The 27,456-nt window shown below is 43.6% G+C and overlaps 1 protein-coding gene across 11 annotated transcripts; it reads left to right on the top strand.

Annotated features, from left to right (window-relative positions):
- Positions 1-2,663: 2,663 nt before the first annotated feature.
- On the top strand, positions 2,664-25,607 carry LOC115198668 (regulator of nonsense transcripts 2). Of its 11 annotated transcripts, none has more exons than XM_029760815.1 (24): positions 2,664-2,753; positions 4,693-5,061; positions 5,199-5,978; positions 6,158-6,318; positions 6,521-6,709; positions 6,802-6,957; positions 7,147-7,230; positions 7,437-7,540; positions 7,700-7,785; positions 8,072-8,180; positions 8,337-8,450; positions 9,376-9,492; positions 10,044-10,229; positions 11,695-11,898; positions 12,426-12,701; positions 12,902-13,085; positions 14,659-14,819; positions 15,182-15,286; positions 15,356-15,454; positions 15,603-15,776; positions 16,669-16,810; positions 22,817-22,937; positions 23,900-23,947; positions 24,124-25,607. In XM_029760815.1, the coding sequence occupies exons 2-23, from the start codon at positions 4,694-4,696 to the stop codon at positions 23,904-23,906; spliced, it is 3,927 nt and encodes a 1,308-aa protein (XP_029616675.1). In that variant the 5' UTR covers positions 2,664-2,753; position 4,693; the 3' UTR covers positions 23,907-23,947; positions 24,124-25,607. The 11 variants fall into 11 exon arrangements, with proteins under 11 accessions (XP_029616675.1, XP_029616674.1, XP_029616676.1 ...); XM_029760814.1 differs by having other exon boundaries at positions 24,121-25,607; XM_029760816.1 differs by lacking the exon at positions 23,900-23,947.
- Positions 25,608-27,456: the final 1,849 nt, after the last annotated feature.

The following is a 27,456-nucleotide window of genomic DNA, read 5'->3' as shown; positions in this document are numbered from 1 at the left end:
GAAGCTCTCAACCTGCTCCACTACAGCCCCGTCGATGAGAATGGGGGCATGCTCGGTCCTCCTTTTCCTGTAGTCCACAATCATCTTCTTAGTCTTGGTTACGTTGAGGGATAGGTTGTTATTCTGGCACCACCCGGTCAGGTCTCTGACCTCCTCCCTATAGGCTGTTTCGTCGTTGTCGGTGATCAGGCCTACCAGTGTTGTGTTGTCTGCAAACTTAATGGTGTTGGAATCGTGCCTGGCCATGCAGTCGTGGGTGAACAGGGAGTACAGGAAGGGACTGAGCACGCACCCCTGGGGAGCTCCAGTGTTGAGGATCAGCGTGGCAGATGTGTTGCTACCTACCCTCACCACCTGAGGGCGGCCCATCAGGAAGTCCAGGATCCAGTTGCAGAGGGAGGTGTTTAGTCCCAGGATCCTTAGCTTAGTGATGAGCATTGAGGGTACTATGGTGTTGAACGCTGAGCTGTAGTCAATGAATAGCATTCTCACGTGTTCCTTTTGTCCAGGTTGGAAAGTGTGGAGTGTGGAGTGCAATAGAGATTGCATCATCTGTGGATCTGTTTGGGCGGTATGCAAATTGGAGTGGGTCTAGGGTTTCTGGGATAATGGTGTTGATGTGAGCCATTACCAGCCTTTCAAAGCATTTCATGGCTACGTACGTGAGTGCTACAGGTCTGTAGTCATTTAGGCAGGTTGCCTTTGTGTTCTTGGGGACAGGGACTATGGTGGTCTGCTGGAAACATGTTGGTATTACAGACTCAATCAGGGACATGTTAAAAATGTCAGTGAAGAAACCTGCCAGTTGGTCAGCACATGTCCGGAGCACACGTCCTGATAATACGTCTGGCCCCGCAGCCTTGTGTATGTAGACCTGTTTAAAGGTCTTACTCACGTCGGCTACGGTGAGCGTGATCACACAGTCGTCCAGAACAGCTGATGCTCTCATGCATGCCTCAGTGTTGCTTGCCTCGAAGCGAGCATAGAAGTGATTTAGCTAGTCTGGTAGGCTCATGTCACTGGGCAGCTCGCGGCTGTGCTTCCCTTGTAGTCTGTAATAGTTTGCAAGCCCTGCCACATAAAATGAGCGTCGGAACCGGTGTAGTATGATTCAATCTTAGCCCTGTATTGACGCTTAGCCTGTTTGATGGTTTGTCGCAGGATTTCTTGTAAGCTTCCGGGTTAGAGTCCCACACCTTGAAAGTGGCAGCTCTACCCTTTAGCTTAGTGCGAATGTTGCCTGTAATCCATTGCTTCTGGTTGGGGTATGTACGTACAGTCACTGGAGGGGGGACGGGGGACGTCCTCGATCACGATGTGTCAATAAAGACATGAAAACACATAGTTTGTGTTATTAGTTTAAGCAGACTGTCTATTGTTGTGACAGATGAAGATCAGATCAAATTTGATGACCTATTTATGCAGAAATCCAGGTAATTCCAAAGGGTTCATATACTTTTTCCTTGCCACTGTATGCCCTATTTATTTATCTTATGCTTCTGATTTGGTGTACAGGGAGAATACTGTAAGAACGGCCCATGCTCCAAATTCTGTCGCTGTACATTTCAAAATTGTCTGCACGTCATATTGACTATGTTCGTCCTAGCTCGCTCATGAATGTCTTAATCAAAATTACTGATGGCCTCTTATCCACTCGTCATCCCCTTATGCCATAGTTTGTACATCTCAATTGTCAGTAGAAACCACATTAGTGTAAGCAAGTGGCAGGTAGCCTAGTGGTTAGTGCATTGGGCCAGTAACCAAAAGGTTGGTGAATTGAATCCCTGAGCTGACAAGGTAAAAATCTGTCGTTCTGCCCCTGAACGAGGCATTTAACCCACTGTTCCTAGGCCGTCATTGTAAATAAGATTATTTTTTTTAACTGACTTGCCTAGTTAAAATAAATAAAAAATCTGGCGTCTCAACTATGTTTTTGTTAAAGGCAGGAAATTATGCTTTGTCCCACCAAGATTTACATGCTAAAATCAACACTGTGGACCGGTAAAACAAATCCCCTGAAAGTTCTCTCCATAGATTTTGTTCTCTTATCAGTAATAGATGAGGGAAAACTGACAAAATAGAATAGAAACTTTTAGACTATTGAAACCATAACACATTTCTACAAATGTATATAATGGATAATAGGATAATGATTTAATATTTCGTACCATTAGTTGTTTTCTATTATGCATGCAGACATCTGACAGTAAACGAAATATAAAACGTGATAACCAAATATTTATCAGTTAAGACTGCTAATTCTTTACCCACAGCGGTTAAGAGTGTTAGGACAATAACCGAAAGATCGCTGGTTTGAATCCCCGAGCTGATCAGGTGAAAAATTTGTAGATGTGCCCTTGAGCAAGGCACTTAACCATAATTGCTCCTGTAAATGTGCTAAATGACTAATGTATAAATAATTGACTGGAACTCTCTGCTACAACTGTTGCTCCAGCAGACACAACAGAGACCCACTCCCTAATGTAATCTGCGACATTGCCTGTCTGAATTAATGTACCATGAATACATAACTAAATTATATAATTGGTGTAGATCAATTTATCTACTGATAAAATACTACTATAATAAAGATTTTCGATCTGCTTATCGATTCAATAAACAAAGTAGATTAGACCCTACATTTCCTTTTAGGCAGATTGTTTGGTGCCTAATCCAAGGGGTCCTTTGCCGCACAAGGAAATCATTTTTACTTATTAACACAAGTCAGATGTTTATTTTGAGAGAAATCGAAGGTAATAATTTGGTTTTAGACTATATTCTATAATGAACGTTTTGTAATTATTACTAATATATGTTGACACTTATTTTTGGTTTATGCAGACGATTGACATCGACGATCTTAATGCTCGCGGGCAACCAAGGCATTTGTTTACTTCTCGAGTCGAGACTCAAGCCGAAGCGGCCTAACAACAGTTAGCTAGCTAACGCGTTAGCAACGTAACTTTGTCTTAATGTGTGCTGTTTTGTCAACACTGGTGGTAAAAACATTCACTTTATTTCATTGTTATAAAATAATTGCACATAGTCGTACACATGCTAAATTACGACGAACGGTTCTTACCTAACCGTTGTGTGTTCAGCAAGTTAGCATGGACTAGGCTATCTATACGTGCGTCGTTGGTAAGACAATGTCAACATAGTGCCGTTTAGGTAACGTTAGCTATCACAACTCTGCAATTTAAGAGTAAAATAGGCTCATAACGCACGTTGATAAACATGTAATTGGCGTGTAGTCAACTTGGAGGTTTTATGCATTTTATGACGTTACCTAGATATGGTAGTTGGCGGAGATTAGGAAAAAAATAACTAGCTAGCTAACGTTAACTGTTGAAATATTCAATCACTGACATTTAATCTTGTGACGCTTTCACCAACGGCTGGCTAAAACTTTTAGCAGCTCGGCCAGTCACAATTCAAATCAAAGTTTGTCACGTGCGCCGAATACAACAGGTGTAGACTTTACAGTGAAATGCTTACTTACAGGCTCTAACCAACAGTGCTAGTTATATCGACATTTTGTGATACATGTGTAGCTAGCAATGTGAATTAGCCAATGATCTGATCAGCGAATATTAACGTTAAATCAAAGTTGATATTTTTTAAAATTTAGATTAAAAAACATGAGCTTGCGCACACCTAGAATAATAGTTTGTGTGGAGGTGCTGACTAACAGCGAATAAACTATCAAAATAAATAAAGTCGCACACTCCATGTATAAACTCCCAGCAATTTAATGGGTCTTTACCAACGTTTCGGCGTCACTGCCTTTTTCAGGGTAATATTATGAATACTTGAACCGGGTTATGTAGACAAACAGTGCAATTAGTGTAACCAATGACAATAGTAAGGGGTGTGTCATAATGATTGTTAATTAAAATTAATTAGTGAAACTGTTAAAAAATAGTATATGGCATATTAAATATATTACGCTATTGTCATATAGAAACATAATGGAATATTATACATCATATTAGCATCAACATACAATATTGTTTCATTCAATTTTACATCATTTCGTATTTCATTTCATTTTTGTTACGTGTAATCTTTTAGTTCAACCTTAATATATAATGAGCATCATCAACAGGGGGAACATATTAGGTGTACGCAAATAAGCTGTACAAATATTTTTTCAATTTATTAGACTTGTTCATAAAGGAAAACTTAGTTCATAAGAAGGGCTTGAGATCAAAGTCAATATTCAGACCACTAGGGTTCAATGTTTTTTTATTTAACTAGGCAAGTCAGTTAAGAACAAATTCTTATTTACAATGATGGCCTAGAAACAGTGGGTTAACTTCCTTGTTCAGGGGCAGAACGACAGATTTTTACCTTGTCAGCTCGGGGATTCGATCTAGCGACGTTTCGGTTACTGGCCCAACGCTCTAACCACTAGGCTACCACTATGCTACCAGGCGCCCAACGTTATTAACTAGGCTTGCCTAGCACTGATATGTGTAACACTGCTAATGTGAATGGTCCCGTGTGGCTCAGTTGGTAGAGCATGGGGTTCGATTCCCACGGGGGACCAGTACGGGGGAAAAAATGTAAATAAATAAAAAATGTATGAAATGTATGCATTCACTACTGTAAGTCGCTCTTGATAAGAGCATCTGCTAAATGACTAAAATGTTTAAAAAAAATGTAAATGATTCAACTTTGTTTTTCTAGAATGCTTGCTGAGGGCAAGAGATCATTAAACATGGATGAGAAAGAGGTGAGCTCCTTTAGTAACAAGGAGAAAGACAGAGAGGGTGATAGACGGCCCGCCTCCTCCCGGGATAAAGTGAAGGATGAGGCAAAGATGAGTGGCAAGAAAGATATCGGTAAGGCCGCAGAGGAAAAGAGGAGGAGACTTGAGGAGGACAAAAGAAAGAAGGAAGAAAAGGAGCGGAAACGGAAAGAGGAGGAGAAACAGAAGGCAGAGGAGGAGCAGAGGAAGAAGGAGGAAGAGGAGAAGAAGCAGCAGGAGGAGCAGGAGAGAAAAGTTCAGGAGGAGGAGGCCAAGAGACAGCGTGAAGAGGAGGCAGCTCAACTCAAGTAAGAGCTCAGGGGAAAAACCACCATAATAATGTATCTACTGTAGGTGCTCTCAACATCATAAACTTTGTGTATGGTTAGTATTTGTGAATTCAGATAATTGTTAACTTGATTCTCCATCTTTCTTCCCACTCCAGGGAGAAGGAGGAGGGTCACCAGCTCCACCAGGAGGCCTGGGAGCGCCACCAGTGCCGGAAGGAGCTGCGCATCCGCAACCAGAATGCCCACGAGGGCCGTCCTGAGGAGACCTTCTTTAGCCGCCTTGACTCCAGCTTGAAGAAGAACACGGCCTTTGTCAAGAAGCTGCGCACGCTCACTGAGCAGCAGCGCGAAGCCCTCTCCAATGACTTCGGCTCGCTCAACCTCAGCAAGTACATCGGTGAGGCGGTGGGCTCGGTGGTGGAGGCCAAGCTGAAGATCTCTGATGTGGGCTGCGCCGTGCATCTGTGCTCCCTCTTTCACCAGCGCTACGCTGAATTTGCCCCACTGCTCCTCCAGGCCTGGAAGAGGCACTTTGAGGCGCGCAAGGAGGAGAAGGCGCCCAATGTGAGCAAGCTGCGCACCGACCTGCGCTTCATCGCAGAGCTTACCATCGTGGGCCTGTTTACGGACAAGGAGGGCCTTTCGCTCATCTACGAGCAGCTGAAGAGCATCATCGGGACAGACCGCGAGACACACACGCATGTGTCGGTGGTCATCAGCTTCTGTAAGCACTGCGGGGACGACATCGCGGGCCTGGTGCCTCGCAAAGTGAAGGCTGCCCGGGAGAAGTTTGGCCTGACCTTCCCTCCTAGTGAGATCATCAACACGGAGAAGCAGCAGCCCTTCCAGAACCTTCTGAGGGAGTACTTCACCTCGCTCACCAAGCACCTCAAGAAGGACCACCGTGAGTTGCAGAACATCGAGAGGCAGAACAGGTGATGGGGCCTAGGCTTCCTGGAGAAATGTTTCAACATGACCCATCTCGCAACTTCTCCTGTATTATTGATTTCAGTGTATACTCCTGCCACAGTATATGACGTATTGCCATTTTGAGTAACATGCTAAATGTCTTTTAGTGTACATACTGACACCTCCATGGTTTTTCTTCCTCTAGGCGTATCCTCCACTCCAAAGGGGAGCTGAGTGAGGACAGACACAAGCAGTATGAGGAGTTTGCTACGTCCTACCAGAAGTTGCTGGCTAACACCCAGTCTCTGGCTGACTTTCTGGATGAGAACATGCCAGAACTTCCACTGGACAAGACTGTGCAGGAAGGTAAAGAGTAACAACCCTTGTATACTGTTTATTACTTTGTTATAGGAACAATATAAAGACTGTGCATTTTGTTGTAATTTTGGTTGATTTTTTTGTTATAAAGCCACATTGTTATCATGTTTTATTGCTGTTGGTTATATGTAGCCTACAGTCTTTGGTGTCTGTGTGTATCTAACCGTCTCCTCTCCTCTCTGTGTGATAGAGCACGGCCCTGGCATTGACATCTTCACCCCTGGGAAGCCCGGGGAGTATGACCTGGAGGGGGGCATCTGGGAGGACGAGGATGCCAGGAACTTCTACGAGAACATGGTGGACCTGAAGGCCTTCGTCCCCGCCATCCTGTTCAAAGATAACGAGAAGGGCAAGGACAAAGAGGAGGCTGCTAGTAAAGGTACAGCCGCATACACACTTGCACGCATGCACACACACACAAACTCACACTCCCTGAATGACCCTTCTCTTGTTGCTGTATCCTTTCCTCAGAGGCTAAAGATGCTGCGGCCACCACAGAGGAGTTGGAGTTGGAGCTCGAGGCTCTAGACATCGCTGATGACCCTCTGGAGCTGGATGGACCTGATGAGGCAGAGAACGAGGCAGAGCTTGCCAAAAAACTGTTGGACGAGCAAGGTAAAGATGAAGGTATTCTCTACCCACCAGCCTGCCAGCCACCAAACAGCACACACCACCCAGCGCTTTGCACTGCCAGCTTTCCATTTTGACAATTACAATAAGAGGGCGGCAATAATCAAATATCTACAACCTCTGGATAGAGGAGGCATGTTGGTTATTGACATGGACAGTGTCTTGGTGTTTGTGTGTCTTTTCCAGGGCTCAAGTTAGGGTATGAGAGAGGTCAGGGAAACAGAGCTAGGGCCCACTCATGGGTGCTCAGGGCCGATCAAGTAAACAGAGGTGTGTTGCTGAGCATGTGGAAACCAGACAGTCATTCACAAGGTTTCTAATATTCCACATGTATCAACCCCATTCTTAGGTCTATACCTATGCTATGGCTTTGCTGTTTCTGTCGCTGAGTGACTCTTAAGTTCGCTAAGGAGATATTTGGAGCATGACTTTGTTGTATTCATGTTTGACTGTGTCCTCCCTGTTTCTGTGTGAAGAACAAGAGGATGAGGAGGCAAGCACCGGGTCCCACCTGAAGCTCATCGTGGACGCCTTCATCCAGCAGCTTCCCAACTGTGTCAACAGAGACCTCATAGACAAGGCAAGGAGAGAACACAACACACCTTCAGCGTACCAGAAGGATGTATTCCATGCTTAACAATTTGAGTTTAGCCACAAAGGCAATGATTCACAGGGAATGTGGTACTAAGTACACAGTTGTGCAGTGAATTAGTCTGACTGTGTGTGTGTTTTTTCACAGGCTGCCATGGATTTCTGCATGAACATGAACACCAAGTCAAACAGGAGGAAGCTGGTCCGGGCTCTCTTCACCGTTCCCAGACAAAGGTACCAGACTCACTATAAAGCAGATAGTTCATTTGAAAGGATTTGATCAGGAAGCTGGTCCAGACTCTCTTCACCGTTCCCTGACAAAGCACACATGCACACACACACGCAGATAGTTAATTTGGAAGGATTTGATCATGGATTGATTTGTGTGGGAATGTTTTTGTTGTTGTAGTCCCTTTTACCCACTAGGTGGTGCTGTTGCTCATTTAATTTGAAATGGCATAAAGGAAGTCAATGGTACTTATACCATTGTAAAGCTCATGATTGTGTTGTGTTCTTCCAGGTTGGATCTGCTGCCCTTTTACTCCCGTCTGGTGGCCACCCTTCACCCCTGCATGTCAGATGTGGCCGATGACCTGTGCTCCATACTCAAAGGAGACTTCAGGTTCCACGTAGGTCCCAAGACTTTACAACAACTATTAACACCTTCGTCTTTGTTGTGTATTTCATACAGAACCACTGCCTCATTAAAATAGGACCTATACTGAAGGAAACAAACAGTTTTGAAGGTGATTTCAATACAGAATGCTTGCTGTGTTTCCTTGTAGATTCGGAAGAAGGACCAGATCAACATCGAAACAAAAAATAAAACTGTAAGGTTTATCGGGGAGCTGGCGAAGTTCAAGCTGTTCTCTAAAACGGACACTCTGCATTGTCTGAAGGTAGGGGATGCTTCTCTTTCACCAGGAAGCTGTGCTATCATTAGCTGGGTTTCCATCCAATTGGCGACAGATTATCATACAACTATTCTAAAATCTGCAAAGAAAAACAATTTTCAAATTTTCCCACAAGAGGTGTGTTTCCATCAAACTGATAAAATGCTGTGTGTGATTTTAAAAAATTTAGATTTTTTTTGGCCTTAATTTTTCATGTACCAAATAAAAAGCAGAAGTTCAATGTTTCCATTTCATTTTTAACTCTACCAATGGTTTTGTCACCAAAACTGTTGTGATAAATGGGTAACTTGCCCAATCTGGTTTTGGCACATGCTCTCTAGACAACAGTTCGCTGATAAAGTGGACAGGGTAGGTTACAACATATGATGAGATATTGATAAGAGCAATATCATTTGTATTTGATAATTGGCAGCCTTGCATCAATCATCATGTCACCAGCATTCAAATAACACCTTCAAAGCTCATCACCATCCATCACTTAACCATCATGAAGTTCATCAGAACTTATTTCATCTGCCTATCAACTCTTAATTCTTTTCCATGCCGTAGTGGTAGTACAACTTCATATCAAGCATTCCTCGTGACTCCAAGTTTACATCAACATGATGGTTTTATTATATCAATAATTGCGCATTAAAGTAGTTTTCACTGCGATTGTCACATAATTCATTTTACCGACACAAAATGATCCCACCATGTCGAACGAACAAATTGTTTGTCGACATTTATGAAATTGTACTGACACTTCCTGTTTCCATCACGCCTGTCGTGATTAAAAAAATGATATATGACATGACTTTACTCGCATAAAAACTGTGGATGGAAACGTGGTTACTGTTACAATTATTGTATGACACTGTCATCAACATGTTACTGAGTGATGTGTGTGTTTGTGTGTGTTGCTCTACAGATGCTGCTGTCAGACTTCTCCCACCACCACATAGAGATGGCCTGCACCCTGCTGGAGACCAGTGGACGCTTCCTCTTCAGATCCCCCGACTCCCACCTCCGGACCAGCGTCCTTCTGGTACAAACACACACACGCACACACGGCAATGCACGCACGTACGTATACAGCACAGGAGGTTGGCGAACCTTAATTAGGGAGAACGGGTTCGTGGTAATGACTGGTGCGGAATCAGTGGAATTTTTTTCAAATAGATTTAACACATGGTTTCCAGGTGTTTTATGCTGTTCCATTTGCTCCGTTCCGGCTATTATTAGGAGCCGTTCTCCCCTAAGCAGCCTCCACTAATGTACAAGCACACACACCTATCAAACACTGTACTGGAATTCCCCAAAGGTTTTGGAGTGCATCCAAAGTCCCGGAGAGAGACCTGTCTTGGCCTTCCTAACTGGTGCCGAAATCCAGGATTAAATCTGATTCATAAAGTGCTATTAATCCAGCTTTATTGTCCCTAAATTGCATTTGGACGAGGTTATTCATGTCGGGTGCAAAGCTGCCATATTTTCTAGGTTACGTTTAGCAAGATAATAATATAACACACCTTCTTGAGAGCTTTTAGTTGGGTTCTATATCGAATGGCTCACTTGTTTTTGTATACTTGCGTGTCTCAGGAGCAAATGATGCGGAAGAAGCAGGCGCAGCACCTGGATGCTCGCTACGTGACCATGGTGGAGAATGCCTACTACTACTGCAACCCCCCGCCCATGGAGAAGACTGTCAGGAAGAAGAGGCCCCCGCTGCAGGAGTACATCCGAAAACTGCTCTACAAGGACCTCTCTAAGGTCACCACGGAGAAGGTATGAAGATTTTACATTTGAGTCATTTAGCAGATGCTCGTATCCAGAGCAACTTACAGTTAGTGCACTCATCTTAAGATACAGTGAGCTCCAAAAGTATTGGGACAGTGACACGTTTGTTTGTTGTTTTGCCTCGGTACTCCAGCACTTTGCAGTTGAAATGATACTATGAGGTTAAAGTGCAGACTGTCAGCTTTAATTTGAAGGTATTTTGATCCATATTGAGTGAACCATTTATGAAATTACATAAATTTTTAAAATTTTTGTCCATAGTCCCCGCATTTTAGGGGACCAAAGGTATTGGGTCAAATTCACTTGTGTATTAAAATAGTAAAACGTATTTGCTCACATATTCCTAGACTATACAAACTTGTTGGATACATCTGCTGTGTTTCAGATCATTTTGTGCCCAATAGAAATGAATGGTACATAATGTATTGTGTCATTTTGGTGGCGCTTTTATTGTAAATATGAATAGAATGTGTTTCTAAACACTTCTACATTAATGTGGATGCTACAATGATGCTACGGATAATCCTGAATGAATCTTTATGAGTGAGAAAGTTGGAAGCACAAATGTCATAACCCCCAAGACATGCTAACCTCTCACGATTACAGTAACAGTGGAGGTTATTAACCCCCAAGACATGCTAACCTCTCACGATTACAGTAACAGTGGAGGTTAGTATTTTGGGGGGGGGGTGTATTTAGGCCTCTGTAACTTTCACTGGAACGGTTTCGACACCTTGTAGAGTCCATGCCTCGACAAATTGAGGCTGTTTTGAAGGCAAAAGGGGAGCAACTCAATATTAGGAAGGTTTTACAAATATTTTGTACACTCATGCTACACACACATCACAACTGCTGCGACCAGTCTCTTATTATACTGCTCTATTTATACCCTCGCCTCCCATCCTCCCCTTCCCCAGTACAAATGTAAATATTGAAATATAAATTGTGCCTTCCTGTATTATACTTATGCTAAAATGTCTTATTCTATTCTACTGCTATTTACTTTTTTTTCTCTTCGTATTATCTTTTATTATTTCTTATTCTTGTTGCATTTTCGAGAAGGAACCTGCAAGTAAGCATTTAGTTGGACGGTGTATACCATGCGTATCCCGTACATATACGACTAATTCAACTTGAAGTCAGTAAGGAGGAAAAAAGTCACGTGCAAGTGTTAGTTCAAGAAAGGCTTTACATTTTTATTTTTATGGTGCCTCGTTTATATAGTCACTGGCTGATGCATATTCATCAAAACACTATAGAGAGATTTGAGGGGGGAAAAAGCTCATGACCCCCACCCCCCGATTAGTCTGGAATTTCTTTAACATACCAAAAAACGAAACCACAACAGAAGTATTAAACACCTGCCGATTATCATCTTTCCTCTCCCTTCTCGTTCTCCGCTTTCTTGTCTCCCTCCTCTTCATCCCCTTCTCTCCTCCCTCCCCTACCCTAGGTGTTGAGGCAGATGCGTAAACTCCCCTGGCAGGACCCAGAGTCTAAAGGCTACCTGATCTGTTGCATGGTCAACATCTGGAACATCAAGTACAACAGCATCCACTGTGTGGCCAACCTGCTGGCCGGCCTTGTGGCCTACCAGGAGGACGTGGGCATCCACGTGGTGGATGGGGTCCTGGAGGACATCCGCCTGGGAATGGAGGTGAGCACCATGGGAGGGCGTGGGGAGGGCAAGGCAAGCCCAGGGTGGTGAGCTGTTTCTGGGATTGGAGGTGAGGACCAGGGAGGAGGAGCTGGTTGGAGTCAGGCCCAGATTCAAGAGTTCATTCCTGGATGTAAGGGCCATGTGAAGAGCCCTAGCAGGAAAGAATGATGGTACGTTTTTTATGACTTGAATGACTGATTGTTGAGGCTACGTGTTGTATACCGCGTGAACAGGCTGTTGAACTGCATGTTTCTGGTTCAGATATGTGGTTTGCGTGACACACAGTAACAAATTGAGTGATACATCTGAGGTTCATGTGGGTGAAATCTTCCCTGGGGCTTCATATTTATGGTGTTTCTGAGCACAGATGCACTAAACTTCAACACCTCTCTGCCATTCCATCTCACCTGCTTTCTCTCTCCCTTTCTCTCCCTCTCCTCTCCATGTCTATCCATCTCACCCCCTTTTCTCCTCTATCTCCCTTTCTCTCCCCCCCATCGTCGCTCCTCCCCTCTCCTTTGCAGGTGAACCAGCCCAAGTTCAACCAGCGTCGGATCAGCAGTGCCAAGTTTCTGGGGGAGCTCTACAACTACCGCATGGTGGAGTCAGCGGTCATCTTCCGCACCCTCTTCTCCTTCATCTCGTTCGGAGTGAACCCGGACGGCAGCCCCAGCCCCCTGGACCCCCCCGAGCACCTGTTCCGCATCCGCATGGTCTGCACCCTGCTTGACACCTGCGGACAGTACTTTGACCGCGGCTCCAGCAAGAGGAAGCTGGACTGCTTCCTCATCTACTTCCAGGTCAGTCGGTATGACCGTTTAACCTCCCCTTATTTCACTCCTCTCTCTCTCTCTCTCTCTCTCTCTCTCTCTCTCTCTCTCTCTCTCTCTCTCTCTCTCGCCATTAATGGTTTTGATACTGTTGTGACATAATGTCAATTACATGAATTCCTTACAAGACTGTCCCTAAATTCTGATGTGTTGTTGTCTGTCCTCTCCAGAGGTATATCTGGTGGAAGAAGAGTGTGGAGGTGTGGAGTGCGGAGCACCAGTTCCCCATCGACATTGACTACATGATCAGTGACACCCTGGAGCTGCTCCGGCCCAAGATGAAGCTCTGCATCTCCCTGGAAGACTCCACACGACAGGTCACCGAGTTGGAGAGGGAGTTCCTCGTTAAACTGGGTAAGAGAGAGAGAGATTGACACACACACACACACACACACACAGGAATGTATGCATAAGGGCACACGCACGCTACAACAACAAGGTTGTTAAAGATCCTTGTCATACCTGAGTCCCCCACATGTTTCTAGTGTGTGTGTGCCTGCGGGCCTCAGAAATGTGTTGCTGTAGCAGCTAGCTCCTCAGGTTGGCCCACTCCTGCTCTCTGTCCTCCTTGCTGAGCAACATTCCCCCGTGTGGAGGAGGCTGCTTCAGCTCCTGCCACTCTCTGTCTGTCAGACAGGTCTAATTCCCTCATAATAACACACATACCTGGCCCTCTCACACACATACCACAAACACACAGCAGTCAGACCTGCCTGCACTGTAGACTGCCACTTAAAGCACATACTCTTAAGTCTGCACAAACCAAAACATATTTACTCAAGTAAGTGTTCACTTCAGGGTTATAGGGGAATATTAATAAATACCTGAGTGACATCCCAATGACACGATATCTCAATATATTGTGAAATATAACATTGCCCTATTGCACCTGCTGTTCGAAAGTGGCACAATACTGAAAGTGTTTATTTAGGTGAAACGTAGTTGATCACTATCTGATGGAGAGGAAACTAAAGAGATGCACAGAGATAGAGAAACAATCAAGAGACAGACAGGATGTAGATAATAAAATACCCTGTTGGACACAGAGGAGGAAGAGGGAAGCATTCATTTAGCAGGTGTAATGCATTCTGAGTCACGGAACAAGTACTCCGCTGTATTAACCCAGGCACAGATCATTGTTTCTTCAAGGTTTCAAGGTGTTGACGTGGAATGCGAGAGAACGCTTTTGAAAAGCCCTGTGCATGTGTGCGTGTCTGTCTGTCTGTACTGTGAGTGCTCTGAGTGATTGATGAGGGTGATGTAAGCCACAGGCTGTACAGTGGCCTCATTGTTTCGCCATTCATCCTTTAACCAAGATAAGGCAATGAAGGCATTCCTCTGACTCTGTTGAACCCTGCTTAACTAAGTTCTACTGCTTAGTAGCGTCTCTTAACTATACACCTATCTGCTCCTCTACTGCGCTCTGCTCATCAGGCTTCTGAAGTTATATTCATGGTTTCTCCAAGCTCTGTGTTGAAGCACTTGTTTAGTTTCACAATGAATGTCACTATGACTTGGATTTCTTGCAATGACTTGACTTTCCTGCAGTTCCACCCCAACAAAGTGTTATGTTTCTAAATGGGCTTGTTGTTTGCGTTAGTCTGTCCTCACTCCTGGATATAATTCAAGTAGTTTAGGATATCATCTGTGGTAAATGTCTATGCTTTGTGTATGATTTGATTTATTATGTAAAGAGCCAGGGAAAAGCCTGTTCAGAACATGGAGCGATGGCTCACGAGAGGAGCTTTTTACTAATGATTGTAATCAATGACTATAATGCAAATGGTTTAGCGTTTTCTCTCGAAGTCTCTTGCTTCAAGACTTAGTCTTGCAACCTGACGTTGCGCCATTCGAATGAAGGTGTGTGTGTGTGTGTGTGTGTGTGTGTGTGTGTGTGTGTGTGTGTGCATATGTTTGTGTCCTGCAGGACTGGCCATGGATGGACAAAAGGACGGCCGGCCCTCCAGTGCCATGGGGAGTGAAGGCGAGGCTCTAGACGAGGATGATGACGATGACGACGAAGAGGGAGGGGCGGACACAGAGGAACAGTCTGGCAATGAGAGCGAGATGAACGAGCCAGAGGAAGAAGTGATTCTGTCAATCTTTTATTCATTATTCATTCATTGCATGTCTAAGACACAAGTCTCTCATAATAGGTGGATACTAGATCTCTCACTTGTTCACTCATCTATCATCCATTCATTCATTCATTTGGCCCTCACCCCTAGTTTTGTAGGGGGGGGGCAAACTGAGGACAGCCCAGTCCTAAGCAAGATACTGTATAAGGAAGCGGGTCATCTTGTTGTGTTGCTAGATTGATGTGTTCACTCAACTCTTATCATGCCAGACCTACAACATAGCTCTCCAGGTTTAGTGTTTTGTTTTTCTACCTTACAGAAGCTAGCACACAATCACACTCCCCCCATCTAAGAACCTGCTGTGTGTTCCAGGAAGGGTCTGAGAATGAGGAAGAGGAGCGGGAGGAAGAGGAGGAGGAGAACACTGACTATCTGACCGACTCCAACAAGGAGAACGAGACGGACGAGGAGAACAATGTAAGAAGATGGCAAGGAGAGGGAGAGAGGGAGAGAGGTTATTGTGTTGCTGACGGTCTTGTCCTGTAGGAGGTGACCATCCGTGGTGGCGGTCTGAAGCATGTGGCATGTGCTGAGGATGAGGACTTCATCCAGGCTCTGGACAAGATGATGCTGGAGAACCTGCAGGTACAGTATCTCTCCTATTCTCTCTAATCTGTGTGCCACAGTCACTATGTCTGTAGTACTGTACTACTTTTGTTAAATAAACGGGTATTAACAGGAGTGGTGTGTGTGTGTGTGTGTGTGTGTGTGTGTGCGCACGCTGTGTGTGTAGCAGCGGAGCGGGGAGGCGGTGAAGGTGCACCAGTTGGACGTGGCCATCCCCCTGCAGCTGAAGAGCCAGCTGAAGAAAGGCCCTGGAGGACCCGTCTGCTCTGGAGAGGGAGACGCAGACATCTCAGACACCATGCAGTTTGTCATGCTCACGCGCAAGGGCAACAAGCAGCAGGTACACACATACACACACATACAAACTTGCTGAAGTCTCCTTCGCTGTTAGTTCAGTCAGATCCCTCCACAGAATCAGCACTGTCAGACAGACACAGCGATAATATTGACTCTGAGCTGTGTGTGTGTGTGTGTATTTAGGCCCAGTCCGCTGGTGGAATGAATGGTGGTGGGGTAGAGACGACAAGCTCTTTACTGTTGTAGGTTCAGAGAGTGTACACATTCTCTGTCCAGAAAAATCAAGACGTTAAAGTAAAGCTCACTAAACTCAGTCCACTACACTTCCAGCAACTGCTTTTAAAGGACATTTACCAGATTACAAACCCTATGTAAACATTGTGTTTTGACCAAATAACAGTACCGGCTATAGACGGTTTTTGTGGTTGTTAAATGAAGCTATATAAATTACTTAATGCATTATAGATGACATGTCTCTCCATACGCCCCATGGTAAACACACTATCTCCTGTAGTGCGTTTCCTGAGGTGAGGATAAAGAGGTTCAGTGTGTGTTAGTAAGCGTCACAGCTTCTCTATGTGACGTACCTGGACCCCCTCCCTGTCAGACACATTCACTGCATTCCTCTGTCAGCTCCACACCAAGGGAGTGGCCCTCCCTCACTTTCTCTGCTGCCTGGGCCTCCGTCCGAGAAACACATTTTGAGTTTTAGCACATCCAGAGAAAAAACATCACAGGGCGTGTTGTAAAAGGTTGAATAGTAAGCCAGGAGAGCATGTTTCTGCAGTGTGAATACTGAGCACTTGTCCCATTGTCTGCCTACAGCATGAGATGTAACTCTTGCTCCTTCTCAATGCTTAATGTGCCTGTTTCAGATCTCCTAACTGTAGTTAAAGTTCTTGAATGTGTCTCCGTTTTGTCTCTTTTGTTTCTAGTTTAAGATCCTGAACGTGCCTCTATCCTCCCACCTGGCTGCCAACCACTTCAACCAGCAGCAGGCAGAGCAGGAGGAGAGGATGAGGATGAAGAAGCTCACTCTGGACATCAACGAGAGACAGGAGCAAGAAGACTACCAAGGTATTAAATAGGGTGTCCACTCACTCTGCCTAGAGTGGGTGAAAACGCGCTTCGGTGATAAAATGTAACTTCCTTATGTTATAAAATACATTTTACCTAGACAAATATGATTATACAGTGAGGGAAAAAAGTATTTGATCCCCTGCTGATTTTGTACGTTTGCCCACTGACAAAGAAATTATCAGTCTATAATTTTAATGGTAGGTTTATTTGAACAGTGAGAGACAGAATAACAACAAAAAAAATCCAGAAAAAACGCATGTCAAAAATGTTATAAATTGATTTGCATTTTAATGAGGGAAATAAGTATTTGACCCCTCTGCAAAACATGACTTTGTGCTTGGTGGCAAAACCCTTGTTGGCAATCAGAGGTCAGACGTTTCTTGTAGTTGGCCACCAGGTTTGCACACATCTCAGGAGGGATTTTGTCCCACTCCTCTTTGCAGATCTTCTCCAAGTCATTAAGGTTTCGAGGCTGACGTTTGGCAACTCGAACCTTCAGCTCCCTCCACAGATTTTTCTATGGGATTAACTTCTCAGGGCTACATGGGACGCTACCGTCCCACCCACGGTTCACACTATTCAACAGCCAGTGAAATATCAGGGTGGCAAATTCAAAACAACAAAATGTCATAATTCAAATTTATCAAACATACAACTATTTTACACCATTTTAAAGATACACCTCGCCTTAATCCAACCACATTGTCCGATTTCAAAAAGGCTTTACGGCGAAAGCATAAAGTTAGATTATGTTAGGACAGTGCCAACACAAGAAAAACCACACAGCCATTTTCCAAGCAGGAGAGGGGTCACAAAAACCAGAAATACAGCTAAAATTAAGCACTAACCTTTGACGATCTTCATCAGATGACACTCCTAGGACTCAATGTTACACAATACATGTATGTTTTGTTCGATAAAGTTCATATTTATATCCAAAAACCCCATTTTACATTGGCGCGTGATGTTCATAAAATATTTTGCCTCCAAAACTGCCGGTGAATCAGCACAACAATTTACAAAAATACTCATCATAAACGTTGATAAAATATTCAACTGTTATTCAAAGTTAAGAGATAAACATCTCCTTAATGCAACCGCTGTGACAGATTTCAAAAAAGCTTCACGGGGAAAGCACACTTTGCAATAATCTGAGTACGGCGCTCAGAAAAATACATCAGGCAATACAGATACCCGCCATTTTGGAGTCATCTAAAATCATAAATGGCATTATAAATATTCACTTACCTTTGATGATCTTCATCAGAAGGCACTTCCAGGAATCCCAGGTCCACAATAAATGTTGTTTTGTTCGATAAAGTCCATAATTTATGTCCAAATACCTCCTTGTTGTTTGCGCGTTCAGTAAGCTACTCCAAATGTAGGAAGCGCGCCGAAAATTTCACGACGAAAAGTCAAAAAAAGTTATATTTACGTTCGTAGAAACATGTCAAACGTTGTATAGCATCAATCTTTACGGCCTTTTTAACATAAAACTTCAATAATATTCCAACCGGACGATTCCAATGTCTTGAAAAACGTTATGGAACACAGCCTTCTCATCACGTGAATGCGCGCCACTGATCTCATGTCATTTTCTGAGTCACCAACTTCCCGACCTTCTTGTTCACACTCTGTTCACTGCAAAAGCCTGAAACAAGGTTTTAAAGACTGTTGACATCTAGTGGAAGCCTTAGGAAGTGCAAAATGAACCCTAAGTCACTGAGTGTTAGATAGGCAATGACTTGGAAAGACTACAAGCATCAGAATTCCCACTTCCTGGTTGGATTTTTGTCAGGTTTTTGCCTGCCATATGAGTTCTGTTATACTCAGACATCATTCAAACAGTTTTAGAAACTTCAGAGTGTTTTCTACCCAAATCTACTAATAATATACAAATATTTGACTCTGGGCCTGAGTATTAGGCAGTTTACACTGGGCACGCTTTTCATCCGAAATCGAAAATACTGCCCCTTATACCTTAAAAAGTTAAGGTCTGGAGACTGGCTAGGCCACTCCAGGACCTTAATGTGCTTCTTCTTGAGCCACTCCTTTGTTGCCTTGGCCGTGTGTTTTGGGTCATTGTCATGCTGGAATACCCATCCACGACCCATTTTCATGCCCTGGCTGAGGGAAGGAGGTTCTCACCCAAGATTTGACGGTACATGGCCCCATCCATCGTCTCTTTGATGCGGTGAAGTTGTCCTGTCCCCTTAGCAGAAAAACACCCCCAAAGCATAATGTTTCCACCTCCATGTTTGATGGTAGGGATGGTGTTCTTAGGGTCATAGGCAGCATTCCTCCTCCTCCAAACACGGCGAGTTGAATTGATGCCAAAGAGCTCCATTTTGATCTCATCTGACCACAACACTTTCACCCAGTTGTCCTCTGAATCATTCAGATGTTCATTGGCAAACTTCAGATGGGCATGTATATGTGCTTTCTTGAGCAGGGGGACCTTGCGGGCGCTGCAAGATTTCAGTCCTTCACGGCGTAGTGTGTTACCAATTGTTTTCTTGGTGACTATGGTCCCAGCTGCCTTGAGATCATTGACAAGATCCTCCCGTGTAGTTCTGGGCTGATTCCTCACCGTTCTCATGATCATTGCAACTCCACGAGGTGAGATCTTGCATGGAGCCCCAGGCCGAGGGGGACTGACAGTTCTTTTGTGTTTCTTCCATTTGCGAATAATCGCACCAACTGCTGTCACCTTCTCACCAAGCTGCTTGGCGATGGTCTTGTAGCCCATTCCAGCCTTGTGTAGGTCTACAATATTGTCCCTGACATCCTTGGAGAGCTCTTTGGTCTTGGCCATGGTGGAGAGTTTGGAATCTGATTGATTGACTGCTTCTGTGGACAGGTGTCTTTTATACAGGTAACAAACTGAGATTAGGAGCACTCCCTTTAAGAGTGTGCTCCTAATCTCAGCTCGTTACCTGTATAAAAGACACCTGAGAGCCAGAAATCTTTCTGATTGAGAGGGGGTCAAATACTTATTTCCCTCATTAAAATGCAAATCAATTTATAACATTTTTGACATGCGTTTTTCTGGATTTTTTGTTGTTGTTATTCTGTCTCTCACTGTTCAAATAAACCTACCATTAAAATTATAGACCGATCATTTCTTTGTCAGTGGGCAAACGTACAAAATCAGCAGGGGATCAAATAATTTTTTCCCTCACTGTACATGTTCTGAATCATTCAGTGTGGTCTTTCTCTAACATATCATTAACTTTATATCCAAAATGGTTGATTTCATAACCTAATACAGCCGATAAAAAACAAACAGTCACCACTAGCCGGCCTCCGCCCAGTACCCTGCCCTGAACCTTAGTCACTGTTACTAGCCGGCTACCACCCGGTACTCTACCCTGCACCTTAGAGACTGCTGCCCTATGTACATAGTCATTGAACACTGGTCACTTTAATTATGTTTGCATACTGTTTTACCAACTTTATATGTACAGTGCATTCGGAAAGTGTTCAGACCCCTTTACTTTTTCGAAATGTTGTTACGTTACTGCCTTATTCTAAAATTGATGAGGGAAAAAACTATTTAATCCATCTACACACAGTACCCCATAATGACAAAGCAAAAAAATATATACCACATTTACATAAGTATTCAGACCCTTTACTCAGTACTTTGTTGAAGCACCTTTGGCAGCGATTACAGCCTCGAGTCTTCTTGGGTATGACGCTACAAGCTTGGCACACCTCTATTTGGGGAGTTTCTCCCATTCTTCTCTGCAGAGCCGCTCAAGCTCTGTCAGTCGCTGCACAGCTATTTTCAGGTCTCTCCAGAGATATTCAATCAGGTTCAAGTCCGGGCTTTGGCTGGGCCACTCAAGGACATTCAAAGACTTGTCCTAAAGCCACTCCTGCATTGTCTTGGCTGTGTGCTTAGGGTTGTTTGTCCTGTTGGAAGGTGAACCTTCGCCCCAGTCTGAGGTCCTGAGCACTCTGGAGCAGGTTTTCATCAAGGATCTCTCTGTACTTTGCTCTGTTCTACTTTCCCTCGATCCTGACTAGTCTCCCTGTCCCTGCCGCTGAAAAACATCCCCACAGCATGATGCTGCCACCATCATGCTTCACCGTAGGGATGGTGCCAGGTTTCCTCCAGACGTAACGCTTGGCATTCAGGCCAAAGAGTTCAATGTTGGTTTCATCAGACCAGAGAATCTTGTTTCTCATGGTCTGAGAGTTTTTAGGTGCCTTTTGGCTAACTCCAAGCGGGCTGTCATGTGCCTTTTTAATGAGGAGTGGTTTCCGTCTGGCCACTCTACCATAAAGTCCAGAAGGTTCTCCCATCTCCACAAAGGAACTCTTGGTCACCTCCCCGACCAAGGCCCTTCTCCCCAGATTGCTCAGTTTGGCCGGGCGGCAAGCTCTAGGAAGAGTCTTAGTGGTCCCAAACTTCTTCCATTTAAGAATGATGGAGGCCACTGTGTTCTTGTGGAACTTTAAGGCTGTACCTATCCCCAGATCTGTGCGTTGACACAATCCTGTCTCTGAGCTCTACGGACAATTCCTTTGACCTCATGGCTTGGTTTTTGCTTTGCCATGCACTGTCAACTGTGGGACCTTTTATGTAGACAGGTGTGTGCCTTTACAAACCCAATTGAGATGGTTTGGGATGAGTTAGGAAAAGCAGCCAACAAGTGCTCAGCATATGTGGGAACCCTTTCAAGACTGTTGGAAAGCATTCCAGGTGGCTGGTTGAAAGAATGAGTGTGCAAAGCTGTCATCAAGTTAAAGGGTGGCTACTTTGAAGAATCTAAAATATATTTTGATTTGTTTAACACTTTTTTTTTGGTTACTACATGATTCCATATGTGTTATTTCATAGTTTTGATATCTTCAATATTATTCTACAATGTAGAAAATAGTAAGAATAAAGAAAAACCCTGGAATGAGTAGGTGTGTCCAAACATTTGACTGGTACTGTATGTGTGATTATATATATATATATATATTCTGACATTGCTCGTTCTTTATGCATTATGTGTGTGTTACTGCACTGTTGGAGCTAGAAATACAAGCATTTCGCTGCACCTGCAATAACATCTACAAATCTGTGTACGCGACCAATAAACGTCAATTTGATTTGAATAAGCACCGTGCTCTGTTGACATAGCGACGCAGGTTTCTTGTAGCACCTTTTGAAGATTTGACATTTTGTGGCTGTCGTCTTTTTAAAGTTGTTTCTGCAGTTCGCAAAAAAGCTTAATTAGCATGACACGAGCTGAATTAAATGTAAAATAATACACTTGGTATACGCTCAGTGCTCCGTTGACATTTCACAGAGATATGCTTGTTTTTGTGTGAAATCTTCTAACTGAAAAAGCGTATAATATGAAATGCGTGTACTAAAATATGAAAATACTATATGTCATGTCTCAAAACCGATATACATCTTACCTCTATTGTTTTATGTACTGCCGATTCAGAGAAAGATGACGAGTTCAATGGGAAAGTGAGCCTGTCAGGTAGCAGTAGCTTTAATTCTTGCACAGAATCCTCCTAGCTGAAGCGATACAATTGTCCTGACTTTTGCCTACTTTTCTTCTCGCGCCTCCATTGATTTAGTTCTGGCCATCCTACAAGAGTTTAAAACGCCAATAAGTTTTGTAACAGATTATGATAGACATGAGGTTTGGGGGAGACATGAGGTTTTCTTAGAGGAGTATCTACACGTTACTTTACTCGTTTGTCAAAAGATGCATTTTTGATTGGACACCCTTTATTATACAGTACTGATAAGAAGAGGAGCAGATGGAGAATGAGGCATGCATTAGGAAAATAAATGGGGAGGGTTTTTTGAGTGATGACGAGAGAAAGCCGCAGGAGTACTACCAAAATTCAACATGCCTACATTTTGTTGGTTTTGTGTAGCGTTGTTTTAACATTGTTGGTTTGTGTTGCATATGTTTTTGTAGCATTGTCTTAAACTCGCTTGGTTTGTGTAGCATTGTGTTAACCTTCTTGGTTTTTGTTTTGTAGAAATGATGGCGTCTCTGGCCCAGCGGCCCGCTCCTGCCAACACCAACCGGGAGCGGCGCCCTCGCTACCAACACCCCAAAGGGGCACCCAACGCCGACCTCATCTTCAAGACCGGAGGAAGGTGAGACTCGCTCCTCAACTTACCTACCCACTACACACACACTCACCACCTGGGCCTGGAATCAACAGCAGACCACCAGCCAAATGCTGGTAGAAAGTCTGGGTGACTGGTGAACTTTCCTTAATGCAGCAGCCACAGTGACTGGGACAGTGGTGGAATGAAAAGTTTGTTTTATGTCCTAATCACCACCACACCTAAATACAAGCACACACAGCCTGTATTCACTGCGGGGGGAATAGGGTTGGCATTAGAATGGGATCCTGTCAAAGGATGTGGTGCTAGTCAACTTACTGACTCTCCCTCCTTGTTCTCTGCACCTGAACAGAAAGCAGGAAACAAAGCAGGAGAGAAATGAAAGGCACGAAAAGCATGACAGACAAGAAAGGCAAGAGAAAGACGAGAGAAACAACAGATATGAGGGCCAGGAGGCTAGGGCCAGCCAGCTCAGTCGGACACGCTACTGACAGACTGCATTCCGCACTCAGGCCCTGCTTATGTTAAAACCGGAAAGGGTTAATGTCTCCCAACTGTCGAACAATATTTTGTTTTGAGTATTCTGATCAGATACAGACTTGTCCCCCTTTATTTTTGCACTGTGAAAGAAAATATATCTGTTCTGCTTTGCAGGCACTAAAGTGCATTTTCATATTATTTTTCCTTAAAAGCTGTAAAGATTTCTTTCTATTTTTGGAAATAAAGATTGCCCGAAATTTCTATTTTCATCGAAACAGAAATAGCTTGAGGTTCTTTGTCCTCTCCTCATATTTGTCTTGGAAAAGTGACAAAATAATTCAGAAAGGAGATATTTCGATCCACGTCAACATAACGCATCATATTCATGCCTAACATACATTTGACAGATGCTTACATGATACTGATGGCAAAGTACACAATTATGTTTTTGATGAATAACAAAACTTTATTTTGGATTGTCACTCACAATTCCATTTTCTCACGAACAGACGCTAGACCATTGCAACCTATGGATGGAAGGAGATGCAGTAATGATGGTACTGAAGGAGTGAATGGGGATGGATATTGGGGCAGGAGGTTGAGGGAAGGATGGGTGGAGAAAAGGAGGTGGATCTTGGATGGATGTTTTGGGGGTTTGAGGATGGGATAAATAGTCCACTGAATGTTCTGGAAGACAGCTACTACAGTAAAGCCCTGCTCTGTCCCCTAGGAGATGCTGATTGGAGTCTGGCCGAGGGAGCAAGCAAATGAGAGAGCAAGACAGGGCGAGCGGACCATCGGTCTCGCCTGAGCAGGGAGTGAGACCGCCAGCCGCCCACTGACGCAAGCGCAGACCCCCACACCTAACCCCGCCGCCGGAGGAAGAGAAGGAGAAAGGGCATCAATGAGGGGTGGGGAAGAGGGGGGCACCCCCTTCACCCAGCTAAGGCGTTCCAGAGAACACCCCTTCCTTTCTGTGCGTCGCCCGGGACGACACCAGCACAGCAGCACAAACACCCACCCCGCCTGAACAAAAGAACGAATCAAAAGACGAATGAAAGAACGATCGACCAGCTGACGGACGTATGTACGGACAGACATGGACGCAGACAAACAGACGCAAGGACAGCTGGGCTGCAGGACACGGGACTACAGTCGTCTTCTCTTCGCTCCCGTGCAGGATGAGGATATGGTGTACAAGGGCTCACAAGTGGAGGAGAATACAAGAGGAGGACAATGGACAGAAAGTGTGTCAAAGCAAAGGGGACGGGTGATGGTGTAACATCTTTGGAGATGGACTGTGCTTCTCTTACTGGGAACAGATCTGTTGTTCAGTCTTTTTTTCTCTTTATCTTGCTAAATCACACACTGTCCAAAGGCAGCTTGATGGAGGAGGAGGAGGAGAGGGAGCACAGATGGGGTCACCACTACTAAATGGCTCGATAAACAAGGGAACAAGGAGGACAGGATGATGTACAGAAAGGCGTGGTTGCTTGTGTGAGCAAGGGTTACAGATGTAGGATCTTCATTTGAGTCAGTTTGCTACAGCAGGACAATAATCCTGCAGCAACAGGAAATGTGAATTATTATGATTAACGGACATTTTTTGGTTGATACATTTTTGTAAAGTTGAAATTAAAAACTTCAGAAGCCTCATACACTACAAGTTTTAAAATGTCCTGCATTGCAGGAAAGTAAGTTATCCTGCCACAGGGTGATCAAATTAAGATCCTACATCTGTACCATAGAGATGGCTTGCTCCTCCTAACCCTGTTGGAAGTGGAACACCTTGTGACGACCCTGACCCCGAGGCGGGTACGAGACCAGTGTTAACTGACCAGCGTTTCGTCATCAGAAATAAAAAATAAAATATAAGTGATGAATATAATACATATTCTTTATTTTTTCAGCATTTTTGCTTTCTAGATGTTTCCTTTATTTTCATGAAAAATCTATACTTTTTGGGGTGATTATACAGTTTGTTGTTTTGGAATTTGTGTGATGTATTGTAGTCTTCGACAAATGGATAAGATACTTATCTGTGCCCCTAGCCTCCTGAGTCATACTCAGTGATGATCATTTCTGTTTGATTATTTCTGTCTGTTGAATATATAGATAGATCATCTGTACTGTACTGCATGGGCTTTTCTGCACCAGCTCTGTAAACCAATTTCTGCCTGTGTTTCAGTAAAAGTGTCAGTTTGTGACTCACTCCTCTGACTTGACTTCTTTACTGTGTCCATGATCTGCGTCCCACCCAGGGTTGGGTAGGTTACTTTCTAAGTACAGTTACTAGTCACCTGTTAAAAATGATCAGTAATGTAACTTTTGGATTACCCAAACTTGGTAACGTAATCTGATTACACTTTTAGATTTCTTTCCCCTTAAGAGGCATTAGAAGAATACAAAAATGTATGTTAACAATTGAACCACATTTATTGCAGGATAAATAAATGTTAAAGTTTACATAGGTGGCCATATATGGATGTTACATTTTACTTTATGAGTTGGTTATGTAGGCTTCTAATAACCCATCGCTTTCTACCACATATAATAAAACGATTATAGACTTTTTTAATGTAAATATATCAGAATTCCAGTCATTCCAATAAATGTTATACCCATTAATCTTCAAGAATAGGACTTGGAAATATAGAAGTATAGATTAGCCAAATTGTTTTACCTGAGCATAAAACCAAAACTAAGGACTTAATAGCCAGCCCTACCCTGTTGTTTATTTTGTTGTCATGGAGGACTGATTGGGCTCATTGATTCGAGCTGAAAAATAAATCATGCGCTCATGGAATGGCATGCTTTGAGCACTACAGAAAAGTGCTTTACATGTGAAAAATGAATGCCATATGCTGCATTTGCTATAGGCCTATTGTTTAACTTTTTGTTTGTGACACTTCGGTATCTTGATAATATGCAGTTGTTTAAAGGGCAAATCCACAGATGAAACTGTCTTCTAAGCAGAGTTGCAAAGAAAAAGCCATATCTCGGACTGGCCAATAAAAGATTAAGATGGGCAAAAGAACACAGACACTGGACAGAGGAACTCTGCCTAGAAGGCCAGCATCCCGGAGTCGCCTCTTCACTGTTGATGTTGAGACTGGTGTTTTGTGGGTACTATTTAATGAAGTTGCCAGTTGAGGACTTGTGAGGCGTCTGTTTCTCAAACTAGACACACTAAAGTACTTGTCCTCTTGCTCAGTTGTGCACCGTGGCCTCCAACTCCTCTTTCTATTCTGGTTAGAGCCAGTTTGCGCTGTTCTGAGAAGGGACTATTACACAGCGTTGTACGAGATCTTCAGTTTCTTGGCAATTTCTCGTATGGAACTGCCTTCATTTCTCAGAACAAGAGTAGACTGACGAGTTTCAGAAGAAAGGTCTTTGTTTCTGGCAATTATGAGTCTGTAATCGAACCCACAAATTCTGATGCTCCAGATACTCAACTAGTCTAAAGAAGGCCAGTTTTAATGCTTCTTTAATCAGAACAACAGTTTTTAGCTGTGCTAACATAATTGCAAAAGGGTTTTCTAATGATCAATTAGCCTTTTTAAAATGATAAACTTGGATTAGCTAACACAACGTGCCATTGGAACACAGGAGTGATGGTTGCTGATAATGGGCATCTGTACGCCTATGTAAATATTCCACTAAAATCAGCGGTTTCCAGCTACAATAGGGATTTACAACATTAACAATGCCTACACTGTATTTCTGATCAATTTGATGTTATTTTAATGGCCAAAAAATGTGATTTTCTTCAAAAAGAAGGACATTTCGAAGTGACCCCAAACTTTTGAATGGTAGTGTATAAATACAGTTGAAGTCGGAAGTTTACATACACTTAGGTTGGAGTCATTAAAACTCGTTTTTCAACCACTCCACAAATTTCTTGTTACAAACTATAGTTTTGGCAAGTCTGTTAGGACATCAACTTTGTGCATGACACAAGTCATTTTTCAAAATATTGTTTACAGACAGATTATTTCACTTATAATTCACTGTATCACAATTCCAGTGGGTCAGAAGTTTACATACACTAAGTTGACTGTGCCTT

The sequence above is a fragment of the Salmo trutta genome, chromosome 8 (genome assembly GCF_901001165.1).
Source record: "Salmo trutta chromosome 8, fSalTru1.1, whole genome shotgun sequence".
NCBI classification, from domain to species: Eukaryota; Metazoa; Chordata; class Actinopteri; order Salmoniformes; family Salmonidae; genus Salmo; species Salmo trutta.
This window is presented reverse-complemented; position numbering and strand designations above follow the sequence as displayed.

Bases quoted from the DNA above. Each gene is read 5' to 3' on its own strand.
- LOC115198668 (XM_029760806.1), top strand. From the start codon at position 4,694: ATGCTTGCTGAGGGCAAGAGATCATTAAACATGGATGAGAAAGAGGTG. The intron at 9,493-10,043 runs GTACAAACACAC...TGCGTGTCTCAG, and splicing joins TCCGGACCAGCGTCCTTCTG to GAGCAAATGATGCGGAAGAA. The intron at 10,230-11,694 runs GTATGAAGATTT...CCCCTACCCTAG, and splicing joins CTAAGGTCACCACGGAGAAG to GTGTTGAGGCAGATGCGTAA.